The sequence below is a fragment of the Mangifera indica genome, chromosome 5, assembly GCF_011075055.1.
Source record: "Mangifera indica cultivar Alphonso chromosome 5, CATAS_Mindica_2.1, whole genome shotgun sequence".
NCBI classification, from domain to species: Eukaryota; Viridiplantae; Streptophyta; class Magnoliopsida; order Sapindales; family Anacardiaceae; genus Mangifera; species Mangifera indica.
In genome coordinates, this window is record NC_058141.1 from 15,248,469 (window position 1) to 15,268,955 (window position 20,487).

Below are 20,487 nucleotides of genomic sequence, written 5' to 3' on the forward strand. Positions count from 1 at the left end.
AAAAATTATATAGATGTTTAAATGATAAAAACAAGATAGAAATATTTTTTAAATACATATAATCATCAGCCTACTCCTGACTTTTGAGAGATCTATTCTATCTTATCTTTCTTGTTACAAGTAGAATTTTGAAGAGAAAGAAAGACAATGGGTATCATTTTTAAGAGGCCAAAAGGATTTAATTCCATCCAAGGTATTTTATTTTCTTGGGTTATTATTTATTAATTTTAAAAATTTTATTTATCTATTTATAAATGATTAAAATTAATGAATTCTTAATTTTTTAAAATATTATCTCTTTTTTCTTTTAAATTCTAAAAATTAACAATTTCATCTTTAAATTAAGTTTTTAAAAAATAACATTTCTCCTTCCCAATTTTTTATCACCCTCTAACGATCTTTCTTCTTTTATATAAACTTTTGATCAATGCATTTAAAACCATCCGCCTACGTCTATAAGAACGATCATCTTCTCAACTTCATAAGCCTTGACTGAAAATCTAAATGAGATGAGAGAAATCGTCAGAGAAAGAGAAAGTGTCAAGAAAGAGAGACTGCATGACAATGACATTGGAGTTTTAAAACTAAACTCTAAAGAGAAAAAATGATATTTTTTAAAACTTACCTTAAAAACAAATGATTAGTTTTTAGGGTTTAGATAAAGAAAGAAAATACAATTTAAATTTATTTTTAATATTTCATATAAAATAACGATTTTATCTTTAAAATTAACAAACTTAATTATCCATAAATAAATAAATAAAATTTACAAAATTAAGGGATAAAAACTTAAAACAACAAAATACTTTGGTGGGAATAAGTCCTCACACTCAGAATGATTTCTACGCTGTCCCCTTTCAAAATTTCATGCATATAATTAATATTCCAAGGACTATTGTGGGACAAAAATATAAAATAAGGTAAAAGAATCATTTGTCTAGGTTTATATAAATAAGTAATCAATTTTCTTGCCAACATACAAAAGTATACAGAAAAATAACAAAAGAATGAGAAATACTATTAACTTTATCTAGATCCTGTTGTCTCATCTTTCCTCCCAGAAAGAATCATAGAAATCTGGAGACCTCTACTAAATGCTTGATTGAAGAGCAGGCGAGTTTGAAACTCTGATACAAACGGGAACCATGACAAAATGGCGATAGGGGTGAAGATTACCAGTCCCATTGTGTACTCATATGCTCGAGCTAGCTCTTTTATTGACTCCCATAATCCTATTCCCTTAAACAAAGGCCTGCACGCTTGCCCAATCTTCAAAGGCCAAACAAAGGGAAAAATGGTTACTAACTTTTCCACAGCTTGTGCGCTTCAGAAATTCAAACAATAAAGATACAAAACAATTGTCTTCAAAATTTTCAATGTAGTTTCCAACATAGAAATTTTCAAATTTCAGAACCAATCAGAATACCATGAGGAAACAGAATGTTTCATCACTAATCAACTTTTCTTTTTTAAAATCAAAGGCACATAGGACTGCAACATATTGCTTAATTTGTAACATTTTGATAAAGGCACGCTAAATTGGAACAAATATCTCGGTTGCAAAATAATCATAATATTTGGTATTTTGAAGTTTAAATCTTACCAGAAGAATGGCCCACCCTGAGGGCAAGAAGGCAAGCAAGCAAGCAAATAAATCTGATATGGTGAGCCCAAATACCACAAATAAGACAGTCATGACTGACATGAAAGCAAGGAATAGAAGTGCCTTGAGGAACCTGAACATCAGTTGGAAGTCGGTACTAAATTTCCATCTACCCATAGATACCATCTGATAGTTAAAAAAAGCCAGAGAACCACAAATGAGCACGTATGCACTCCAACAAAGGGTTAAATATATTGTAAGTCTGAACAAACTGCTTTCTAGAACATTTCTACTAAATTTGATAGTCTATACAATTTCTTCAATATAATATGAACTAGGATTCCTTTGTTACTCTGTGATTCATTGCATACCTTTAAAACTAAGAGCGCAAACAGCAGAACCATCCAAGAAAGTCCATAGACCTACAAAGAATCAAAGTAAAAAATAATATATCAAAAACTGGTGTCATAACCTAAATAATTAATAGACCAATAAGGAACCATATCTTTGAAATAAAGAAACATACCAGCCAACTCTTCCTGTTATGAGCTATATCAAGGTGGTACACAATTCCATACTGGTAGATGAAAAAGCGACATATAAGGATAATCTCAAAAATCCGTCCCCTTATGTTTGTGTGTTTGAGGTGTTCTTGTTCTCCAGCCCACCATGATTCCCAACTTTTATCAGTTTGGATCCCAATACCACCACGATTCCCCATCCACCTCTTCCAGTCTGTCCAATCATCCACTGTTTTTTGCCAATCAAAGCTCGATGGGTTGAACACAAAAGGAGCAAACAACCAGGAGCCAACCAGGAACCACATAGAGCATGTGATAAACAAATAAAGATTTGAACTGCGATATGAATTCCCATAAACTTCATACAAGACCAATAATATAAACAACTCCAGTCCCTTCACAAAGTGACTTCGAGAGTATATTCTATAATTTTCAGCAAACTTTGCATGAAAAACAACAAAGCCACGCCCAGTAGGTCGATATTTAGCACCTCCATGCAAGATTGTTCTGCCATAATAATGAGCTTTTGTTCCAAGCTGGAATGTAAAGAATACAGAAGCCAGCTGCAACTGCATAATGAGAAAATCACCTAGAGCAGTGCCAAACCCTTTTTCCAGACCAATCTCCATAATCATTGGAAGGACTAGTAACAAACCAAGCTGAAAGACGGCCGGGCTAGTTAAGGCTTCTTCAAGTGCCTTGCTTTGATGTATGCTTGGACTCTGAAGAATATTTTTTTCTAATCCACTCAAAACCATGTATATACGTCCATATAAGAATACATACACAGTTAGCACAGTCACCTGAGAAGACATCATATCCAAATTAAATTGAGCTATAAACATAGATTCCATTTTTTCATAGTTTAGAAATATTGCTTACGAAAACTTAGGTCAAAGAACCTATCTGTTTACCCTTTCTAAAATAGACCAAGTATATTTAATTAACTTGAAACATATGTTTTGACACAGGTATCCATCAGAATCATAACACTCTAGCATAGGTAAAACACACACAACCCAAAAAAAGCAAAAGTAGAGTAGTCAAACATACCAGGCTACTAAAATAAAATCCAACTGTTGTAAAATAGAATGAAAGCATTCTATAGAAGTCAAATCGGCGTCCAAGCCTGTAAACATCACGACTTAGTGTCTGCTCTCCATTTCCATTTGCAACCTTTGCCTCAAATGATGATATCTGATTCATTCCCACATCACGGCCCTTGCCTACTTGAATATACTCATGATGTGTTACACGTCCCCCACGCAAAGTTGAATTATAACCTGAATATTTCAACACAATTAGCCATTATACTACACCAATAAGTTAGTGTATTGAGCTGAAGTAGATTACCTGCAAATATATCCTCACTTAAGTTGATTGTCTTTGAAGCTTTGCTAATGCCACCCCTTGTTATGTGGAAGATTCGATCAAATATATCAGGATGACCATAATGAAAGCGTACCCTGAAAAGTTATAATGGAGGACTTAATAGAAACTCAAATGATCATGAGATAGAAATAAGTCAGCTCCTATAACAATTAGATTCAAATATGTGCAAAGAGGGAAGACAGTCATCAACAGCAAAGTAACACAGAGAATGTTTGCCACCAAAAAAATTTCTTAAAATGATTTAGGAAGCTGGTTTCAAATATATAATTTACTTGGTGAATAATTATTAGCATTTGATTAGATATGTTATCAGATACAACTGGGTAATTAAATTATGCGAGATCTTCCTACATGGCTTTGGTAGTTGCCTATAGGGTTAGAAAACTTGTCCTTTTCAGGTTAGAAGTATTTTTGAAAAAACAAATAGAGTTACAAGAAGATTTAGAATGTTACCTAATTAAAAATTAAATGTTGTAGAGTAGAATTGAACAGACAGGATACTGGAATTTTTTCCTGCACCTAAGTTCAGTGTTTCTACTATGAACACAGTGTAGAAATGTCTGTTATAATATAATTAGGCTTCATACGTGCCTGTCTTTTGGTAGATAGATCTCTGGCTTCATAGCTCGTCCACACTTTCTTTTTGCATCCTTTTATTGTGCTTCACATTTAATTGTTTACTAATTATAGGACAGCACAATAAAGACCCTAATTTTGATTCTCAAAAATTGGATAGCTACTTAATATGTTTGTAGCAGTGTGATACATTGTGTTCTACATCTTTAAATGTTTGACTGATTGAAACTGTGATTAAGGCAATCAGCAATTGGTATAAGAATAATTTACTCTTACAGTATTGTTTCACTATATGTACAGTTCAGGGCCTTCAGGCTGACCAAATGAGCATGGAATGCAGAACATAGTTTCATTATGTCTCTTAGAGTCTTCTATGAAAATGAAAAAAAAAAAAAATTGATGTTTGCTTTGCTACAGCAATATTGTGCGTATTATCCTTTTTAGTAAAGCATTACATGTAAGGAAAACAATAATTCAATTCCTCTCAAGCGACAGAAAAAGAATTGCTGATATAAAAATAAAATGTAAACATTAAAACTGCATTACATGTAAGGTAAAAAACAAAAGCACTAATTTATGACAAATCTAGGTTTACCTCAAAGGATTTGCCAAAATTCGTTGGCCAATGGTGACAAAACTAGTCTCTTGATTTGACATGAACCAAGCGAGTGATGAAACACTGTATATAAGAAAAGAAATGCATATGTGAATATATTTCTCACTATGTTGAGCAATATATATATATATTTTTTTTCTGATTAGGTCAAGCCTAGCAACAACATTTATTAAGATCAAATTCAAATTATGGATATATATGTGTGTGCGTTTTCATCTGACCTTCCAGTGAAAATATGCTCCCTTAGACCCAGTATTGTAGGCTTTCGCAAACTAGAAGAATCTAAGAATTCCTGTAGCACATTTCTCATTTTGAAAGCCTCCTCAAAGTAATTATCCTGAAAAGTATAGGAGAACACATTAAATAACTTTTCAAATACTATTCATTAGAAGGCATAGAGAATGGAAGCTACCTGATTCATGTCTATTGTCTGCAGGGCTTCTCCACGAGTAAAAATGATGGCATGATTTTGATTTTCGGGCTTTCCTTCACCGATTTCTATCGGAGGTCCTGGAAGCTTGATCCGATATATCTCCTATTAATATAAGGAATAAACAAAGGATGTTAAACATTATTTTGTAATGAGAGTTGCAAAAAACAAAGCATGTACAAAAAATTGTCGTTGATCATCATATATTGACAATCTTTTTCAATTGCCTTTTACACAATGTTGTAAAAGACCTTGATCTGTGCACTCCACTTACAAGGAAAACTTCTTACTATTGGCATTTCCATGTCAATGTGATGCCTACTCGAATCAATAAATGAGCTTCTGACCCAAAATATTGGTTGGCCACATTAAGACTAGCTGCATAGCCACTGTGCAAACTCTACTCAATATAAAACTTCCCCGATAAAGGATTTATTCCTTTTTCTTTCCAATAGCCCATAGGCTTCTTCCAAAAGTAAGATTTATGCTTTATATTGCTGTTACGGAACTCTGGTTTTGGCAGGTCCTAAGTCATTCAGATATTCTTTCTTGGTAGATCAAATTTTGAGTCAGGGAAAGAACAGAATATATTTGTTTAGTGTACATCAATTTCGTCCTCTATGCTATCATATGTTATATCAATAACAGCCCTCCTCTCTCACACTCCACAGCTCTGCTGGCTTATTTTCAAGTGTCCTATTTATCTGGATACATGAAACAAAACAAAAGTATAGGGGTGCATGGCATAGGACCAAGTAGCAAGTGTTAGAGCGCGTGTTAGTAATATTCCCAAGCATCTCTCATATCAAAATCATCAAATGTGTAAATGAATGTTCAACATAAAAATATATGAAAAGATAATTAAATAGCTGGCTATCTTGATGATAACTGTATGGAATTTCTAGATGTATCTCCATGTCTTAAACTAAATATATGAAAAGATGATAAAATAGCATGGATCATTCGTAAGACATGACAAACTCCTGCGAACTGGACAAGCAATAATCTTAAATGATTTTTCAAATAATTTTAAGAATCAAGAAAAAAGATGTTTCATCTGCTTTGTTCATGATGAAGAAATCAGCTAACATGACATAACTGGAACATTTTGGAACGACATATTGCTTCAGAAGAAAATGGGACATGCCCAACCCTGAGTGAAGGTCAAAATAAATATATTTGCATCTGAAAATATGGTCCCTATGAGTTCAGAAAATATGTTTGTGAGCATATCAATTCTGCATCAAACCAATAACTATTGCATACCTCATCAAACTTATCACCTCCCTTCAAAAGAACAGAGTAATAGAACTTCTGAGATTTTCCTCCCACAGTCTCCTCCCTTTCGTCTATGTAAGCAACACGCAAGGATGGATACCTGACAGGGTGTATACTTCATTAAGATGCCATCTACATTTTAGTTTACATGATGAACTATGACTGCATCAGGCAGCCTCAACTTACGTTAACATGAGATTCAAAATGTTACTATAACAACTCCGATCTCTTGGATCATCAGATTTTTTTTGAGCTCCATAGACTTGACAAGAAACAACATATGTGAACTTCATATCAGCCAGAGCTTCTGCAAAAGCCTTCACTTCATCCCCACTTGATTCAAAGGTCTGGTAGCCACTGGGAATTTCTGCCAGTAAATAAATGTCCTAGTATATAGTAACTAAATTTCCCTTGCCATGGAAAAACAATTGACAGATATTGAAATGAAACACAGAAGATGTTGATTTAGGATTGAAATTATATATCTGTGACAGAAACTACAGACCACTCTCTCCTGCCACCTCCAGGAAGCATTGCAATTCTAGAGCCCGTTTGTAGTACATCATCCCTCTCACTGTTAGAAACACAGGCTTGGATATTTATATATACAATTACACACACATATGGAATAGCTCAAGAAAAGATATATAAAAGGCTTGTAAAGTATGGCAAATGAAATCTATATTATAAAGACCTGTTCTTGAGAGTGTCTGCCCTCTGTAAGATACCCATTGACTTAACTCCTCCATTTCCTCAGAAACACTTTGTTTTGGATCACTGATACGATGCTGGAAATTGGCCCATTCATCTAATGCACAGGCAGAAAGCTATTCAGCAAACTCTTACCAATTAACATAAAAAGCATACTGCAGTTCTAGATCATAAACTCACCAGGATATATTTTCTGTAGGTAAAACAGAATTGATATTCCATCTTCATTTTCCCTATTAAGTTCGTCAACAGAATATAGAACATCTTCTTTATAATATGGTGTCAAAACACTATATCACGAACCAGCAAGAAATTTACATTAAGATAGAGTACAAACAGCCTTCCATTATTTAAATATAATAAATCAAAATATAACAGCATGCAAAACATTCACTCAGTGAAATGTTCACAAAAAGGAAGCAAATTCTTATATAAGTTCCATCCATCATGTGTGTGTGTGTATATATATATATATATATATATATATATATATATATATATATATATTCTTCTTCCCTCTACAATATTTTGAATAAAGTGATACTAAAAAATGAGCCAGTTACTAACCTAAAGGATAGCATGTCACGAACTTTTGGAGCACTTGGCATATTCATAAACAATGAGTTTGCGAAGAAAGTGAGACGGCGGCGAGCATCCAAATTTGTTGGCACATTTATTGCAGATTCTTTGACTGTCAAAAGCAAACGAAGCCTAACAACCTATGGAAAATTTACAATGTATAAGAACAAAAGATTGCAATATAATATGGTTTACATGATAATTGAAAAAAATAAGTTATAGCCAAAAGTACCATCTCCTTCCATGATCTGTTGTTTATAAGGTGAATATTTATCTTTTCAAATCTCTGCTCTTTCTTTTCATTTTCAGGATGGAAACTGTGTACATGAGCTCTTTCAAGAATTCTAAAGGGAGAAGTGGGAAAACAATGGCATATATCAGTCACAAAGTGGTAACAGGTGAAAGAAAAAAAATTGAATTTCTAAAAGGTGTGTATTTCTCAGCACTCACGCATTGCCATTAATCATAATATCCTGCGTAATAATTTCAATAATATCCTGGAGGACATTAATTATCTGAGACCTGTATACCTCAACACTTTCATTTTCAGATAGCTGTCACCAAATCAAATAGAGTAATATAAAAAGTGTGCATTTTTCAGATTGCTGAGGAAACTACAAAACTTGAAAAAAACAGCAGAAAGGAAAAAATTACCAAGACTTTGAGAAATTTTTCCAATTTGTCGCTGAGTGAAGGCATCCCGCTCATGCGGAATTCACTCAAGAACCTATGCTGCTGTATAGAAGTGTCTACTTCAAAACAAATCTGCGTCACAATCCTGTTTCATAAATGGGGAAGTGACAGCATTTATTTTACAAGATAAAATAAGTTACTATTTTTCTCCACAAATATTACATATAGAAGGAAGGCTTTTAACATTATTTATGCAATTTCAAGCTGGTAATGTGAAGGATTCAGGCTTACATCAAATCAGCTTCATCTTCCAGAAGGCCATTTATTATATCCCTTAGTGCTTCATAACATTCAATAACTGCCGAAAGCATAAAATCATCATTCTTTATTTTCTTAAATAAATCATCGTCATCCTTCCCTTTGAAATCCTTTGCCATGTCTAATGCAATAGGAATCTGGCATAAGTTAAAAACAAGACAAGAAGTTAGAATTTGGGATTGAAAAAATAACATGAGGGGAATTTAAGGGCTCTTTGTGCTTCCATTGAGCTTATTTTGACACAGGGAAGAAAACGTTATTTTTGACAAATTTTTGTCGCTGTCTTGTATTGATTTGTTCCATTTTTGGACATTCTGATCTCTGTGGATCTCTACTCCATTGACATACTTACCTCAGTCTCTTCTTCTATAGAATTAGAACAATTCTCATCAAAACTAAAACTAAGAGAACAATATAGTTTAGACATGAGACATCACTCAAAGAATTTACCTTGCTAGCAAGCAGAAAAGGTGGCCACTGGAAAACAGATATTTTGCTTGAGGAATATGGCACAAGTAGCAAGTCCCTTTCCCTGCAAAATAAAAAATCAATGAAAATATTAAGAAATTATTAAATGATGCATTTGATGAAAATGCAAATTTCTTTAGATAAGGTTGCCTTAACTCATTGCTAAGCAAATCCTCTTGCCGCATGCTTTCTATGAATTCATTCCAAACCTGAGAAAAATTAGCAATATTCTTCTGACGTGTGGCCTCATCCTGCCATTGTGGATAACATTTACTTTAGCAAAAAAAAAAAAAAACAAAGAAGAAAGGCTTCAGGAAAATGTCGATATAGGTTGACCCGACATATTGGGATTCATTGCGCATGTAGGATAAAGAGTAAATTAGAATTGTAAATAAAAGTATCCCATCTTGGCGTATGCCAAGGGTGAATACAGCTGAGATTTCTAACCTTAATACAAGAGAATTGTAAGAGATAGAGATGAGGATTCCAATGACTAACAATTTCTAACATCAGTACCAGGCATCATGTTGCTTTTTGGCAAGCACTTGCGATTTACCAATGAGGTTTTTATTTTCTTTGTCCTCCATTTTCTTGATATCCTTTTGTTCTTTGAAATTTATTTCTTTCTTGTTTTCTCTTATTATTTTCTTATTGCTCTTCTCCTATCTTCTTCTAAACCTAAATTGATGGCTATTCTAAGTACTAATCCAGTTAGTATCAAACAGACAATTTGAGATTTTAATGTCCCATCAAGCTATCTGGCAGAGAAAATGCAAAAAATGAAATAAACTGAAATTCCAGGCAGATATGCAAAATAAACATATATTAATAGATAAATAAAAAATCAACACTACCATGTATTTTTTCTTATCTTCTCTTAATGATGGCACAAGACGATCACAGAAAGCTAAATGCACAGCTTCAAACCTTGACCGCAACATTCCAAGTGTTCGAATCTGAGAAGTGCAATTTTTTTAATAGTCATGAGAAATCTTAGTATAATAGAGGAGTATGAAAGACAACTAAGCTTCACAAATGGTTTTCATTGGATCACCATATATTAAACAGGTTGTTTTAGGATTAATAAGCTTCTTTGTGGCTACATTAGTAACTAACCTCACCCAAATGGCTCAATGCTCCATGAATTCCACCAAAAAGAGTGGAATATATGTAATACCATATTTGAGCATCCATATAATAAACCTACATGCACAAGTGGAACAAGTTATAACTTATAAGTGCAACAAACTACATATGATATAAAGGCATACAAAAATAGCAAATTTTAAATGTTCATCTATGGTCCACTTACCAGGATGATAGGAGCCCATATTGCAATAACAACTCCGATATTATGGGTTGCTGCAGCAAAGTCAGAATGTAACTTCGGCCAAACATAAAAAAGAAAGTGGAAAAAGTTATACAGAATTTACAAGAGTGATTACCATTTGGAAAGAACTCATGCCACTCGTAATTAACAACATGCAAGTCTATAATCAACTTCGTTGGTCCAACAAGTGGCAGTATCTATCAACAGAATAAGTAAACTATTGCTTAAGAATTGTCCCGAGTTTGAATTGTTTTAATAAAGTGAAACATGTACAAGCACAAAATTAGTTTGCATGTTCTTCCTGATCAAAAGATATAGCTGCAGCATGAATTCAGCATAATTGTACATATAGCTGTTGATTAAGCAAGGAAGAAAATTGTTTCCTTTGTAGGAGGAGATAAATGTATAACCCTCATTGCTATTGCATGCCTCAGACTTCATCTATTAAAGCTAAATATTGAGCGAGGCTTTGAATAAATACAGTTACAGGAATTCTAACTAATATGGCATGCTAGCTACAATTGGCTGAATGGATACAGTTACAGCCATTCTAACTTGTATTTCTATGTCTGGCCTCATTCTATTGCATGGACAAATATAAATCTGGTTAGCAACCTTGTATGTCAATCTGTATGTATATACACACAATGTGTCATATTGTATGTATAACAAACGTATCATAGTTTTACAAATGTGTAAAACTTTTCTTTATGGATCGTGAAACAGTGCTATGACCAACTTTCAACCAATTTCTATTCATAGGAGTATGTGAATCAAAAAAACTTTGAAAAAAAAAAATCACCTGCACATAATAGCTGAATGCTAGCTTGCTAATTAGCAGCACGATCCAAAAAAATGTATACCTAGGGAGACGAAATAATTATGTTAATGGACTTCCAAATTATGGCAGTATATTGGCATGAGATCTCAAATCCCCCTTAAGAAACTGGGGTAAAGCATAATAACCAAGAGCATCCCCTTTTCCTTACTTTAGAAGCGAGAATATGCTCTCATGCAAACCCCTTCCTACATAGAGTTTTGGCTGAAGAATGCCAACATATACCACAAACACACTCAGTCAACTTACTAAAGTAAAATATCAGCAACGTCAAAAAGAAAACAAATAAACATCAAAACAAAACCAACCTACATATTCTTACCTGAGCCCACCACATAAAAAGTGTGACAATATGCAAGTTTGACCGCTCCATAATTCTCCGCAAAAATGGAAGAAAAAACATTATGGTAGCCAATATGTTGGGTAGCAAATAAATTGCCACAGCATAATTATAAAATGATTGGCTTTGCCAATTCCCAGCCCAGTTGCTAAAAAGTTTCACAAGTCCAGTTAGATTCAGCACAGAACTGGCATAACCAATAGGCAGAACCACAGCCCACACAGTTGCTACAGCAAATTTCAGAATGTATCGCAGGATCTGGGTAAATTTCAAGCTCCTCCAGGCATTGAAACTAAGAATTATATCCAGGGAAGCTGTACAAAGGTCGCTAGAGAAGTAAGAAAGCAAAGAAAATTTTGTTTAATCTAGAACATGCTGTTGGAACAGGATATTATGTCTGCACAACTAGTAACTCATTGAAGCTTAAAAATTGCTGAAAGCAATGCTATCATGTCGTATGGCTAGATTCATTTTTTGTGTATAATTACAAGAAAGGCAAATAACTAAAAAATAATATGGAAAAAGAAATATTTTAGTGCAGAACCAGTGCCTTGCAGAAAATTAAGAAAAGCTTGAGTAATGAAAATGCTCGTCACCCTCCTGAACACATCCTCTTCAAAAAAAGCAACTAGAGATCCAGAAGGACTCCATGCAACAATTACCATAGCCTGAAAACCACAAAAACTACACATGTAAGCTAATTTATCCAAAAACTGTTAAAAAATGCAAAGGAATACTCTCAAACAGTAAGGCAACCTGTAAAGCCATTGTAAAGAATATCCACATTCGGTCAAAACTTCTATAAAGGTGCAAAAATGTGCGGGCTTCAACAAAATTAGTTTTAGGCTTTCTCTTTCCAGTTGGGAGCTGGTTAGTTCTCTGCAAAAAAAGAAAGTAAACTTCAACTCAATTAATCTGTGATTATGCTTATCTATGAAACACGAAACAATACAAAAATTCCTTAAAAAAATGTGATGCTGAAAAAGCATTAACTGACAAATTTTCTACCTTGAGAAACCAGAATACAATGAGCATATCAATAAAAGGTCTAAAATATAGAAACATACAAAATTAATTGAGCAATAAAATATTAGTACATATATTAAAAGAAAAAAGAAATGAGAAAGATTTACGTCGTTTGCAGGCGATATCTCATCTGAATTCACAAAAAAGTCTGCTTTTAGGTCCATTGGCCACATAAGCTTAAAACACCTTTCAGACCTAAAAAGTTCATTTTTTGGGTGGAGTGTGGGGTATATCAGCTAATGATCATCTGAGTACAATAAAAGAAGTACTGTTTAGAATACACACCAAAAGTACTCGTTTAGATCATCATAATTTCTCCATCTTGAATGGCTTGCCTTGCCCCCTTTATTTCTTTTAGCATCCTTTTTCACCAAATATAATCAGCATATTGTCAGGAACTTGTAAGCATGATAGCAGATAGTATTAGAAGTATAATCAATTATTAACTACCTTGCGCAAGACCTGGTAGATAGGAGTTATAACATTCCTCAAAAACGCTTCATCATCGGGTGCTGCATCTCCATGGTATGTGTCTCCACTGACAGAGTCCACATTGCCAAACAGTAATGCATAAACTTCAGCTGCCATCTTACACAGTCAAGAACAAGAAGAGCATTAATTCAGTTATAAATACTCTGCAAGAACATTGAAGTAAGGTAAAAAAACTAGTTTCTTTTTTTTCATAGGAAACCAAAAACAAGAGTTAATAAAAGGGACAAGAAAAAACCAGAAGAGCCATAAAGGAAAAAATAGATTTTTTTTTTTGGGTCAAAATTAGAGAACAAGTAACATATTAACGCCATAAAATAGAAAATATTCTGACTACAAGAGAGCTATTTATTGTCAAATCAATTGATGGTTCCCAAGAAAACCAACACAGAATCTTTTGGCTACAAGGAAAAAGAACAGCAGAAGTTCAACTCCAACAAGGATACAGTTTTCCCCATATGAACTAAATGGTTCATAATCAGTAACATGTAACCAAACAAAAGAAAGAGTTATCTCTGCTATATCTTAATCTAAAATGCAGAACAATCAAGGAAAAAAAGGCTACCTATTACAGTATTTAAAAAAAATAAATATAGAAACCTCAAAAATATTTTCATATCAGATGTTGACACTTTTTATAGCTATTATGGTTCCATCTATTAAGTAACCCTAATCAGTTTAGAAGTAATCTATCATAAATGTTGTTTCTACTCTAGATTCCACAGTTCTACCTTGTTTGTAGTCATTTTTTTAAGTTTACTCATATATTCCTGCCTTCTGAAGAACCAATATGTTTTGCATAGAAATAAATCTCACAAGATTTTATTACTTGCCACAAGTTAAAAAGATAGATTGCTCAATGTCAATTTAAGCTTCACAAAATCTATGTATTATGGTTTTTGTTGTCATCTAAAAATAAAATTAAACACGCGTTTAAGAGTTACATTTCTGTCATTAACAATATCACTGTACTTGATGGTGTATGTGGGCTGTATTCTCATGTCACTGTATTGTTTATGCATTATACTTATCACTAGAAGGAAAAATACAAGACAAACATTATGAGGCTGATTTTAGCTGTCCAATTCCCAGTGAGAACAAGGCAGTCACTGCACTTTCTCTATCTGATAAACAGAATTTCATCATATAGGCTACAACAGAAAATGACAAGGAAACAACACCTAACAAATCTACTTAGGAAGCAGCAAAGCAATTCAGACAGCTAATAGCAGCATCTCAATACCACCACTGGAGTTGGTCGAACATGCCAGTATATTACAGGTTTCTTTTTATAGAAACATAAAAAATTCTATCCTTAAAATTTGAAAACTGCCACACAAATGACTAATGGCTTTATATTCCTATACTTTATGGACAGTTGACTTTTTTGCCATTATTTTTTCAATAAATGATATTCTGATAGTTTCTTCTCAAAAAAATGACTAACTACTTATATTTCTATTTCAAGAACACTGACAAGAATCATGAGACTGAACTGGGGGATAAGCTAAGCTAAGACCTGTCCAATGACACACAACAAAGATACACAATAATAATTGAGAAACAATCTTGATATTGAGATGAGTGAAAACTCACCATAGAGCAATAACAAAAAAATTCCCCTTTCAAGAATTAATATCATAAGACATATAATGAATATTAGAAAAACAGAATAACATATAACAAAAAGTAGCACCATCCAACATACATAGAATTCTCAAATCAACAATACTGGTTCAAGGATGGTAAACATACATTATGGAAGATGTAGCAAATGCATTCAGGCATAAACCGAATATTTGAAGCTTCACCCCATATAAGAAGATATAGTCCAATGTAGATAAGATGAATTTGCTGCTTGTTAGAATCTAAATGAGTCCTGCAATGTGAAAATAATCCAGTGGCTAAATGTAAAACAAAATTCAATTTATATGCAATCTATACATCAGTTATAATACAATTAATACTCTAAGGTTGAAGCTCATAAAACCAGAATGCATCAAGGACACTTACCTAATATTCGATTCACAATGCAAATACTTACACCATGATCTGTAATTCTTGAAAATTTTGTCCATCAACTTCACTACGGTGCCACTACTCAGCTGTGATAAGCTTTTTATCAATCTTCAATATATGATGACAAAAGAATCTAACTTTTTCTTTTCTTTTCCTTTCTTTTTTTGTTTATATAGGAAGGCAGAAAGTGTATTAACAAAAGATTATAACTAAGGCAGTTATGAACGAAATTGGCAAACTATAAGATATCAAAAAGCATAAAGAAGACCACTTAAAGAATATTACCTCTATATAATTTTCACTATTCTTTTTCCGTACATCCATATTTGCAAGAAGCAGTATTAGGTGCTCCCTCTGGTTTGCTACATTTCCTTTCTTCAGTTCCACAAAGATTAGATGATAGAATGTCAACACATAACAGATATAATTAGTATGACCATCCTTAAACCTAATGAACATAGACAAAGCCAGTCCCGATGGTTAAAATATCCCGGATACAGGCCTTGCATGCATGAAGTGACTTGATTATAAAATGGCTCGTGTTATGAACAGAAACGGTTGAACACGTTTTTTTTTTTGGCTTTATAGAAATGATATTAAGCATAATCAGAGGGCTCTGGCCAATGACGTACTAATAGACGTATCAGTGCGTTCCCGTTACAGTGGATTTACAACCAAAAAAATTATGATGCGTAGTTGGATGATACTACCAAGTACCTTTTTTATTTCTGGATTCTATTGTACTAATATATTAAAGATTATGTTAAAATCTTGGGCCCTTTAAACTTGAGATGTGGATCAACATCTTTATTAATTATGGACTTTAATATGTTTTCTAATTATTAAAATGACTTAAATCAACCTAACCTGGATACCCTTTACATTATGCACCCCTTCATTTTTATTTTTCTTCTTGATGTGGGACATATATGTTTCAACACATTAGATGGGTGCTAAGAACAATTTGGAGATGGAGGGATAACCCTACCCCAAATTTTATACCAAGCCCCAGTGACAAGCAACATTTGATTCAAATACCTCATGTAATAACAGTTGACCTTAGCAGCTAGATTAGCAGAGTTTAAATTATATTAAGACATATTATAGAGTATACAGTGAAAATTAACACCTAAAAAGTATCTAAGAGTAATCTTATTAGGAGTCCGCCTAATTTCTATAAAGCCTGAAAGATAGAGAGGTATGCTAAAGATATAATATGAGTATGAAGAATAAATAGAGCGATGCAACTAGAGTATTATAAACCACAACAAGAGTAATTACAGAAAACCATAAAAGTAAAATAGGTAGATGAAATAGAAAATGCAACTGGAATATTATATTGAATGTCCACAAGGTTGGTGGAACATTTTATAAACCACTCATGGCCAATTAAAATTCGTAGAATGTTTTGAGCAGTCACGATACAACCTACTGTAAATTGCATGTAGCATAAGCTAAGATATTAGATAGATGTGTAAGAATAAAAATAATACAAGATAACAATATAATGCATTTGTCATAAAGTAGGGTTAGCACCTATCCTAAGGTAAGTAAAAGAATGTTGACATCCAACACTGACCACGAATCCTACAATACGGAGGAGTGACTTGATTTCAATTCATATATGGGAGAAAAAGGGAAATGACAACCAAAAATTGAGAAGAGGCTGCAAAGAAAAGTAAAAAAACAAAGTTTTTAAACAAGATAGTGAGATTATGACTCTAGTAGGACAAATACAGGGAAGAGAATTCATAGGAATTCGCATAACTAACTTTAATCATTTTGGAATTGAGGCATAGTGAGTTAAGTCACCATGGTGAGATCAACTTTACTGATAAATGATTGTAACTCTGCCCAGGTTTCTTGGTTATGTGGGGGAGAGAGTTGGCAGAATTTTCATAATGACATTCTCTAGAAGTATAAGCTGTTTTGCCCTTGTAACATTCAAAATTTCATCAATTTTTAAAAATGTGCAATGCCATGCAGTGGATTGTGTGAGTTTTTTTCTTACAAATAAATTACCAAAGCCCACAGCATTTGAGATGCAAGTAGAAAAATAAAGGGAAAGTAAGGAATTCAGCTCATGATATACCTGAAACCCAAAATATGAAGAAAGCCATTCAAGTATATCAAAGACAGATTTATCTTTCTCTTCAGACAAGGCATGAGGAGCATTGGATGCTGCATGAACTGTGGGCAAGGGAAGGTTTTGCACATTACGCAGTGCACGAATTGCAGCTTTGATCTATATTTACAGAGGAGAAAAACTAATTATGATGAATTTTAATGAGCACAAGCAAGACCAAAACAACAAATACAGCAGAGATGCAACCTCAGGGAGTTCCATGATAGCTGATTTAGCCTCCATAGCATTTAGTGGAAGAATGTTATAATGTTCATATTGTTCCCTTTTCCTCTTAACATCTTCAGCATATTTGTGGGTCTATAAGCAAATCAATTGTACATTCAACATTTCAGTATTCCCAGATGCAACCATAAAATTAAAAAAATTCTGTCCTGATAGTGATATTTCACAAATCAAACCTCTTCATCAACTTTCGAAGAAGGTACAACAGTTTTTAACACATCATACAATACTGTTGCAATCTGCAAAATCTTAGCCATCTCCTCCCTTCAACAATAAGAATGAGCCAAAAAGAATTAGTAAATAATGCTAAATAAGGCATTTTAATAGTTCAAACTTGAGCCTTACGGTTTTTTTGTATGTTGGTCTCTTTTGATATTGTTCTCATAGTAACGCTGATAATACAACTGGATTTCTTTTGGATCATTTCTTGCAAGCTGAGGATGTGTCTCTTCTTCTTCCTGTAACAAACAAATTTTAAGACATTTAAAATCATCCTTTAGGAATTCAAGATAGGCCATTTCATCATACTTTTGATAGTGACTGTATAAAAGATAATCATCAATAGTAGAGAAATGCTTGAACAAAACCAAGGCATTATGAACTTATTAATGCCGTCCAATTCACTTTGTAAACCAGACTTCCAGATACTAACCTCATTTGCCCTATATTTCAATTTTTGGAGAACATCACATTTATTACTGAAGAATATTAAGAATCATTTAGAGTAACTAAGAATGGTGAAATAACATGAATTCCCCAACATAATGAACATCATTCAATAAAGAAAGAAGTAGCAGTCATAAAGACCAATAATAATTACTAGGAGTACCTTCTCAAGTCTATGCAACAGATAGGTCTTAAACTGTCGGACACCACGGCCACTAGATGTTGGATCCATCTTATGCGCCTTCTCAAATGCATGGAAACGGCCTGGAAGAAAGATATGGTATTAAGGTCACTGTGAAATAAATTACCCATTATACAAGATTGCTTATAGAACCTTTGCCACAGAAAATTTATGGCAACTATATAAAGCTTAAGTACAAAAACTTAACCAAAATATGTGAGCCAAATTACTGCCAAAAAAAATTAATGTCTTCTGCAGAAAAGCAATAGTCAGAGTAACAAAAACATTCTGAACGTTTGCCTATTTGAGGAAACTAAGAAATTCCCTCGTGCTTTCAACTTCTCTAACTACAATTATTACTCACTTCCCTCAGAAACCACAGTGCAGAAGCTGCTATCTTTTACTCAAACAATACACAATTATCACTGCTAACAAGAAGAGGAAACAGCCAGTGCTATTTACAAAGCCAATGAATTACAACACTTTCTCGGGTTTATTAGCATTATTAGACAAATTATAGTTATTGCAAATACAGGAATTACATTTTATTTTATTTTAAAACTTTGTTTATCATAAGAAACTAAGAAAACACAACTTTGAATAGGTGTCCACAAAATAAGCAAACAACCTGTAACTTTAAATTACCAAGGGAAATGCTACTTAAATTTAGTAACGTGTAAAGTGACATTATTATATTAATCATTCAACATAATATAGAAACAAAATATAAATGAATTGTAACTAACACAATACTAATTTAACAAAGTTAGAAGGACAGAGAAATATGGAACTAACAGATATAAGCGACTCTAGGGTTATCCTCTTGAATTTCATTAGCCACACGAAGAATTGGGGCAATGACGGCCAAGGAAGACGGCACCAGCTCACTGTCCATAGCAGAGTTGTCTTCATTCTGCAAGGCGACCATCATGGTATGAGCTCGACTCATCTTCCTGGACTGCGACCGCTGTGGGACCGCACTGGTACTGGCCATGGCGGCTCGCCGTTAAACCACTCAGAATAAGCCGAATGTAGCGAATCTACTCTTCTAAAAAAGTCGTTGTTGTTGTCGTAGGTAGTGTTTGTGCGTGAATTTTTGTGAAGAGTGAACATCATTTTTTAGGTATTTGTATATAGACAGATACTTTGGGTGGGGAGTGAGGCAAAGTGGTTGCTCTTAGAGGAAGAAAAGAACTAATGCGAAAGGAAATTGAAATTAGTGCTTTTGCTTTTGAATGTGTTTTTGAATAATAAACAAATGAAAAATGATAAGAACTCTGCTTTTCCCGTACTTAGCAGAATGGACTTTTGGCTTGCGGGGGAAGGAGGGAAGGAACAACTGTTTTCCACACCATTTGATTCTTGTTCAAGAAAGAAACATGATCACTCACTCCCTGCTCACCTCGTCATTCACTTCAACTTTTTCATTTATGGAAGGATTATGAAAAATTTCGCAGCAAAATTAGGGCCCGTTTGAGATGGATTATTTATTATAAATTATCAGATTAAATAAATAATTGTTGTATGTTTGAGGGAAAAAATAACTATTTGATTAATAATCCAAAAATAAGTGAAAGGTAATTGTAAGATTTAATGAATTTTTTCTGTTCTCCAATTATATTCCATAATAAATTTTAAAGTGGGCTATTTTGATTATTTATGAAAGGCCAAAGGACTATTTCCCACTCAGCCTATACTGAATTCTCAAAGTTTTTCTCGTTAATTTTGAAAATACTATTTATCCACTCATAACTAATTAAATTTAGCGGAACTCTAACCCCTAAAAATTTAATCTCATTTTTCCCCCTAAAAGTTTAAAACTAACATTTTATCCTCTAAACCAAGTTTGAAAAGATCACATTTCTCTCCTTAGGGTTTAGTTTCAAAATCCGTTCACTTTTTTCTATATCATTGCTGACCGTCTCTCCCTCTCAACAGTTTCACTTTCTCCAACGACCCGCCTCAACTCCACCTTAACCTATCTGGTGCCGAAAAACGTCGTCTGATAAGAGAAATCATGTTTGTTCAAGAAAGAAACAGGATCACTCACTCTCTGCTCACCTCATCATCCGCTTTAACTTTTTCATTTATGGAAGGATTATGAA

At 33.5% G+C, this 20,487-nt stretch overlaps 1 protein-coding gene across 1 annotated transcript; it reads right to left on the minus strand.

The window, feature by feature from the left end:
• Nucleotides 1-911: 911 nt before the first annotated feature.
• On the minus strand, nt 912-19,849 carry LOC123216478 (callose synthase 7-like). Its single transcript, XM_044636886.1, has 42 exons — nt 19,178-19,849; nt 18,365-18,465; nt 17,881-17,993; nt 17,712-17,799; nt 17,500-17,610; nt 17,260-17,412; nt 15,453-15,542; nt 15,162-15,253; nt 14,904-15,027; nt 13,110-13,247; nt 12,945-13,021; nt 12,767-12,854; nt 12,390-12,512; nt 12,184-12,301; nt 11,616-11,947; nt 11,445-11,497; nt 11,258-11,318; nt 10,571-10,652; nt 10,438-10,487; nt 10,242-10,328; nt 9,980-10,081; nt 9,282-9,376; nt 9,108-9,189; nt 8,631-8,794; nt 8,361-8,484; nt 8,157-8,260; nt 7,939-8,050; nt 7,695-7,846; nt 7,308-7,417; nt 7,111-7,224; nt 6,922-6,990; nt 6,603-6,783; nt 6,405-6,516; nt 5,121-5,243; nt 4,930-5,045; nt 4,688-4,771; nt 3,478-3,590; nt 3,178-3,407; nt 2,130-2,927; nt 1,975-2,025; nt 1,604-1,789; nt 912-1,269 (listed from the first exon to the last, which is right to left on the minus strand). The coding sequence occupies exons 1-42, from the start codon at nt 19,374-19,376 to the stop codon at nt 1,027-1,029; spliced, it is 5,745 nt and encodes a 1,914-aa protein (XP_044492821.1). The 5' UTR covers nt 19,377-19,849; the 3' UTR covers nt 912-1,026.
• Nucleotides 19,850-20,487: the final 638 nt, after the last annotated feature.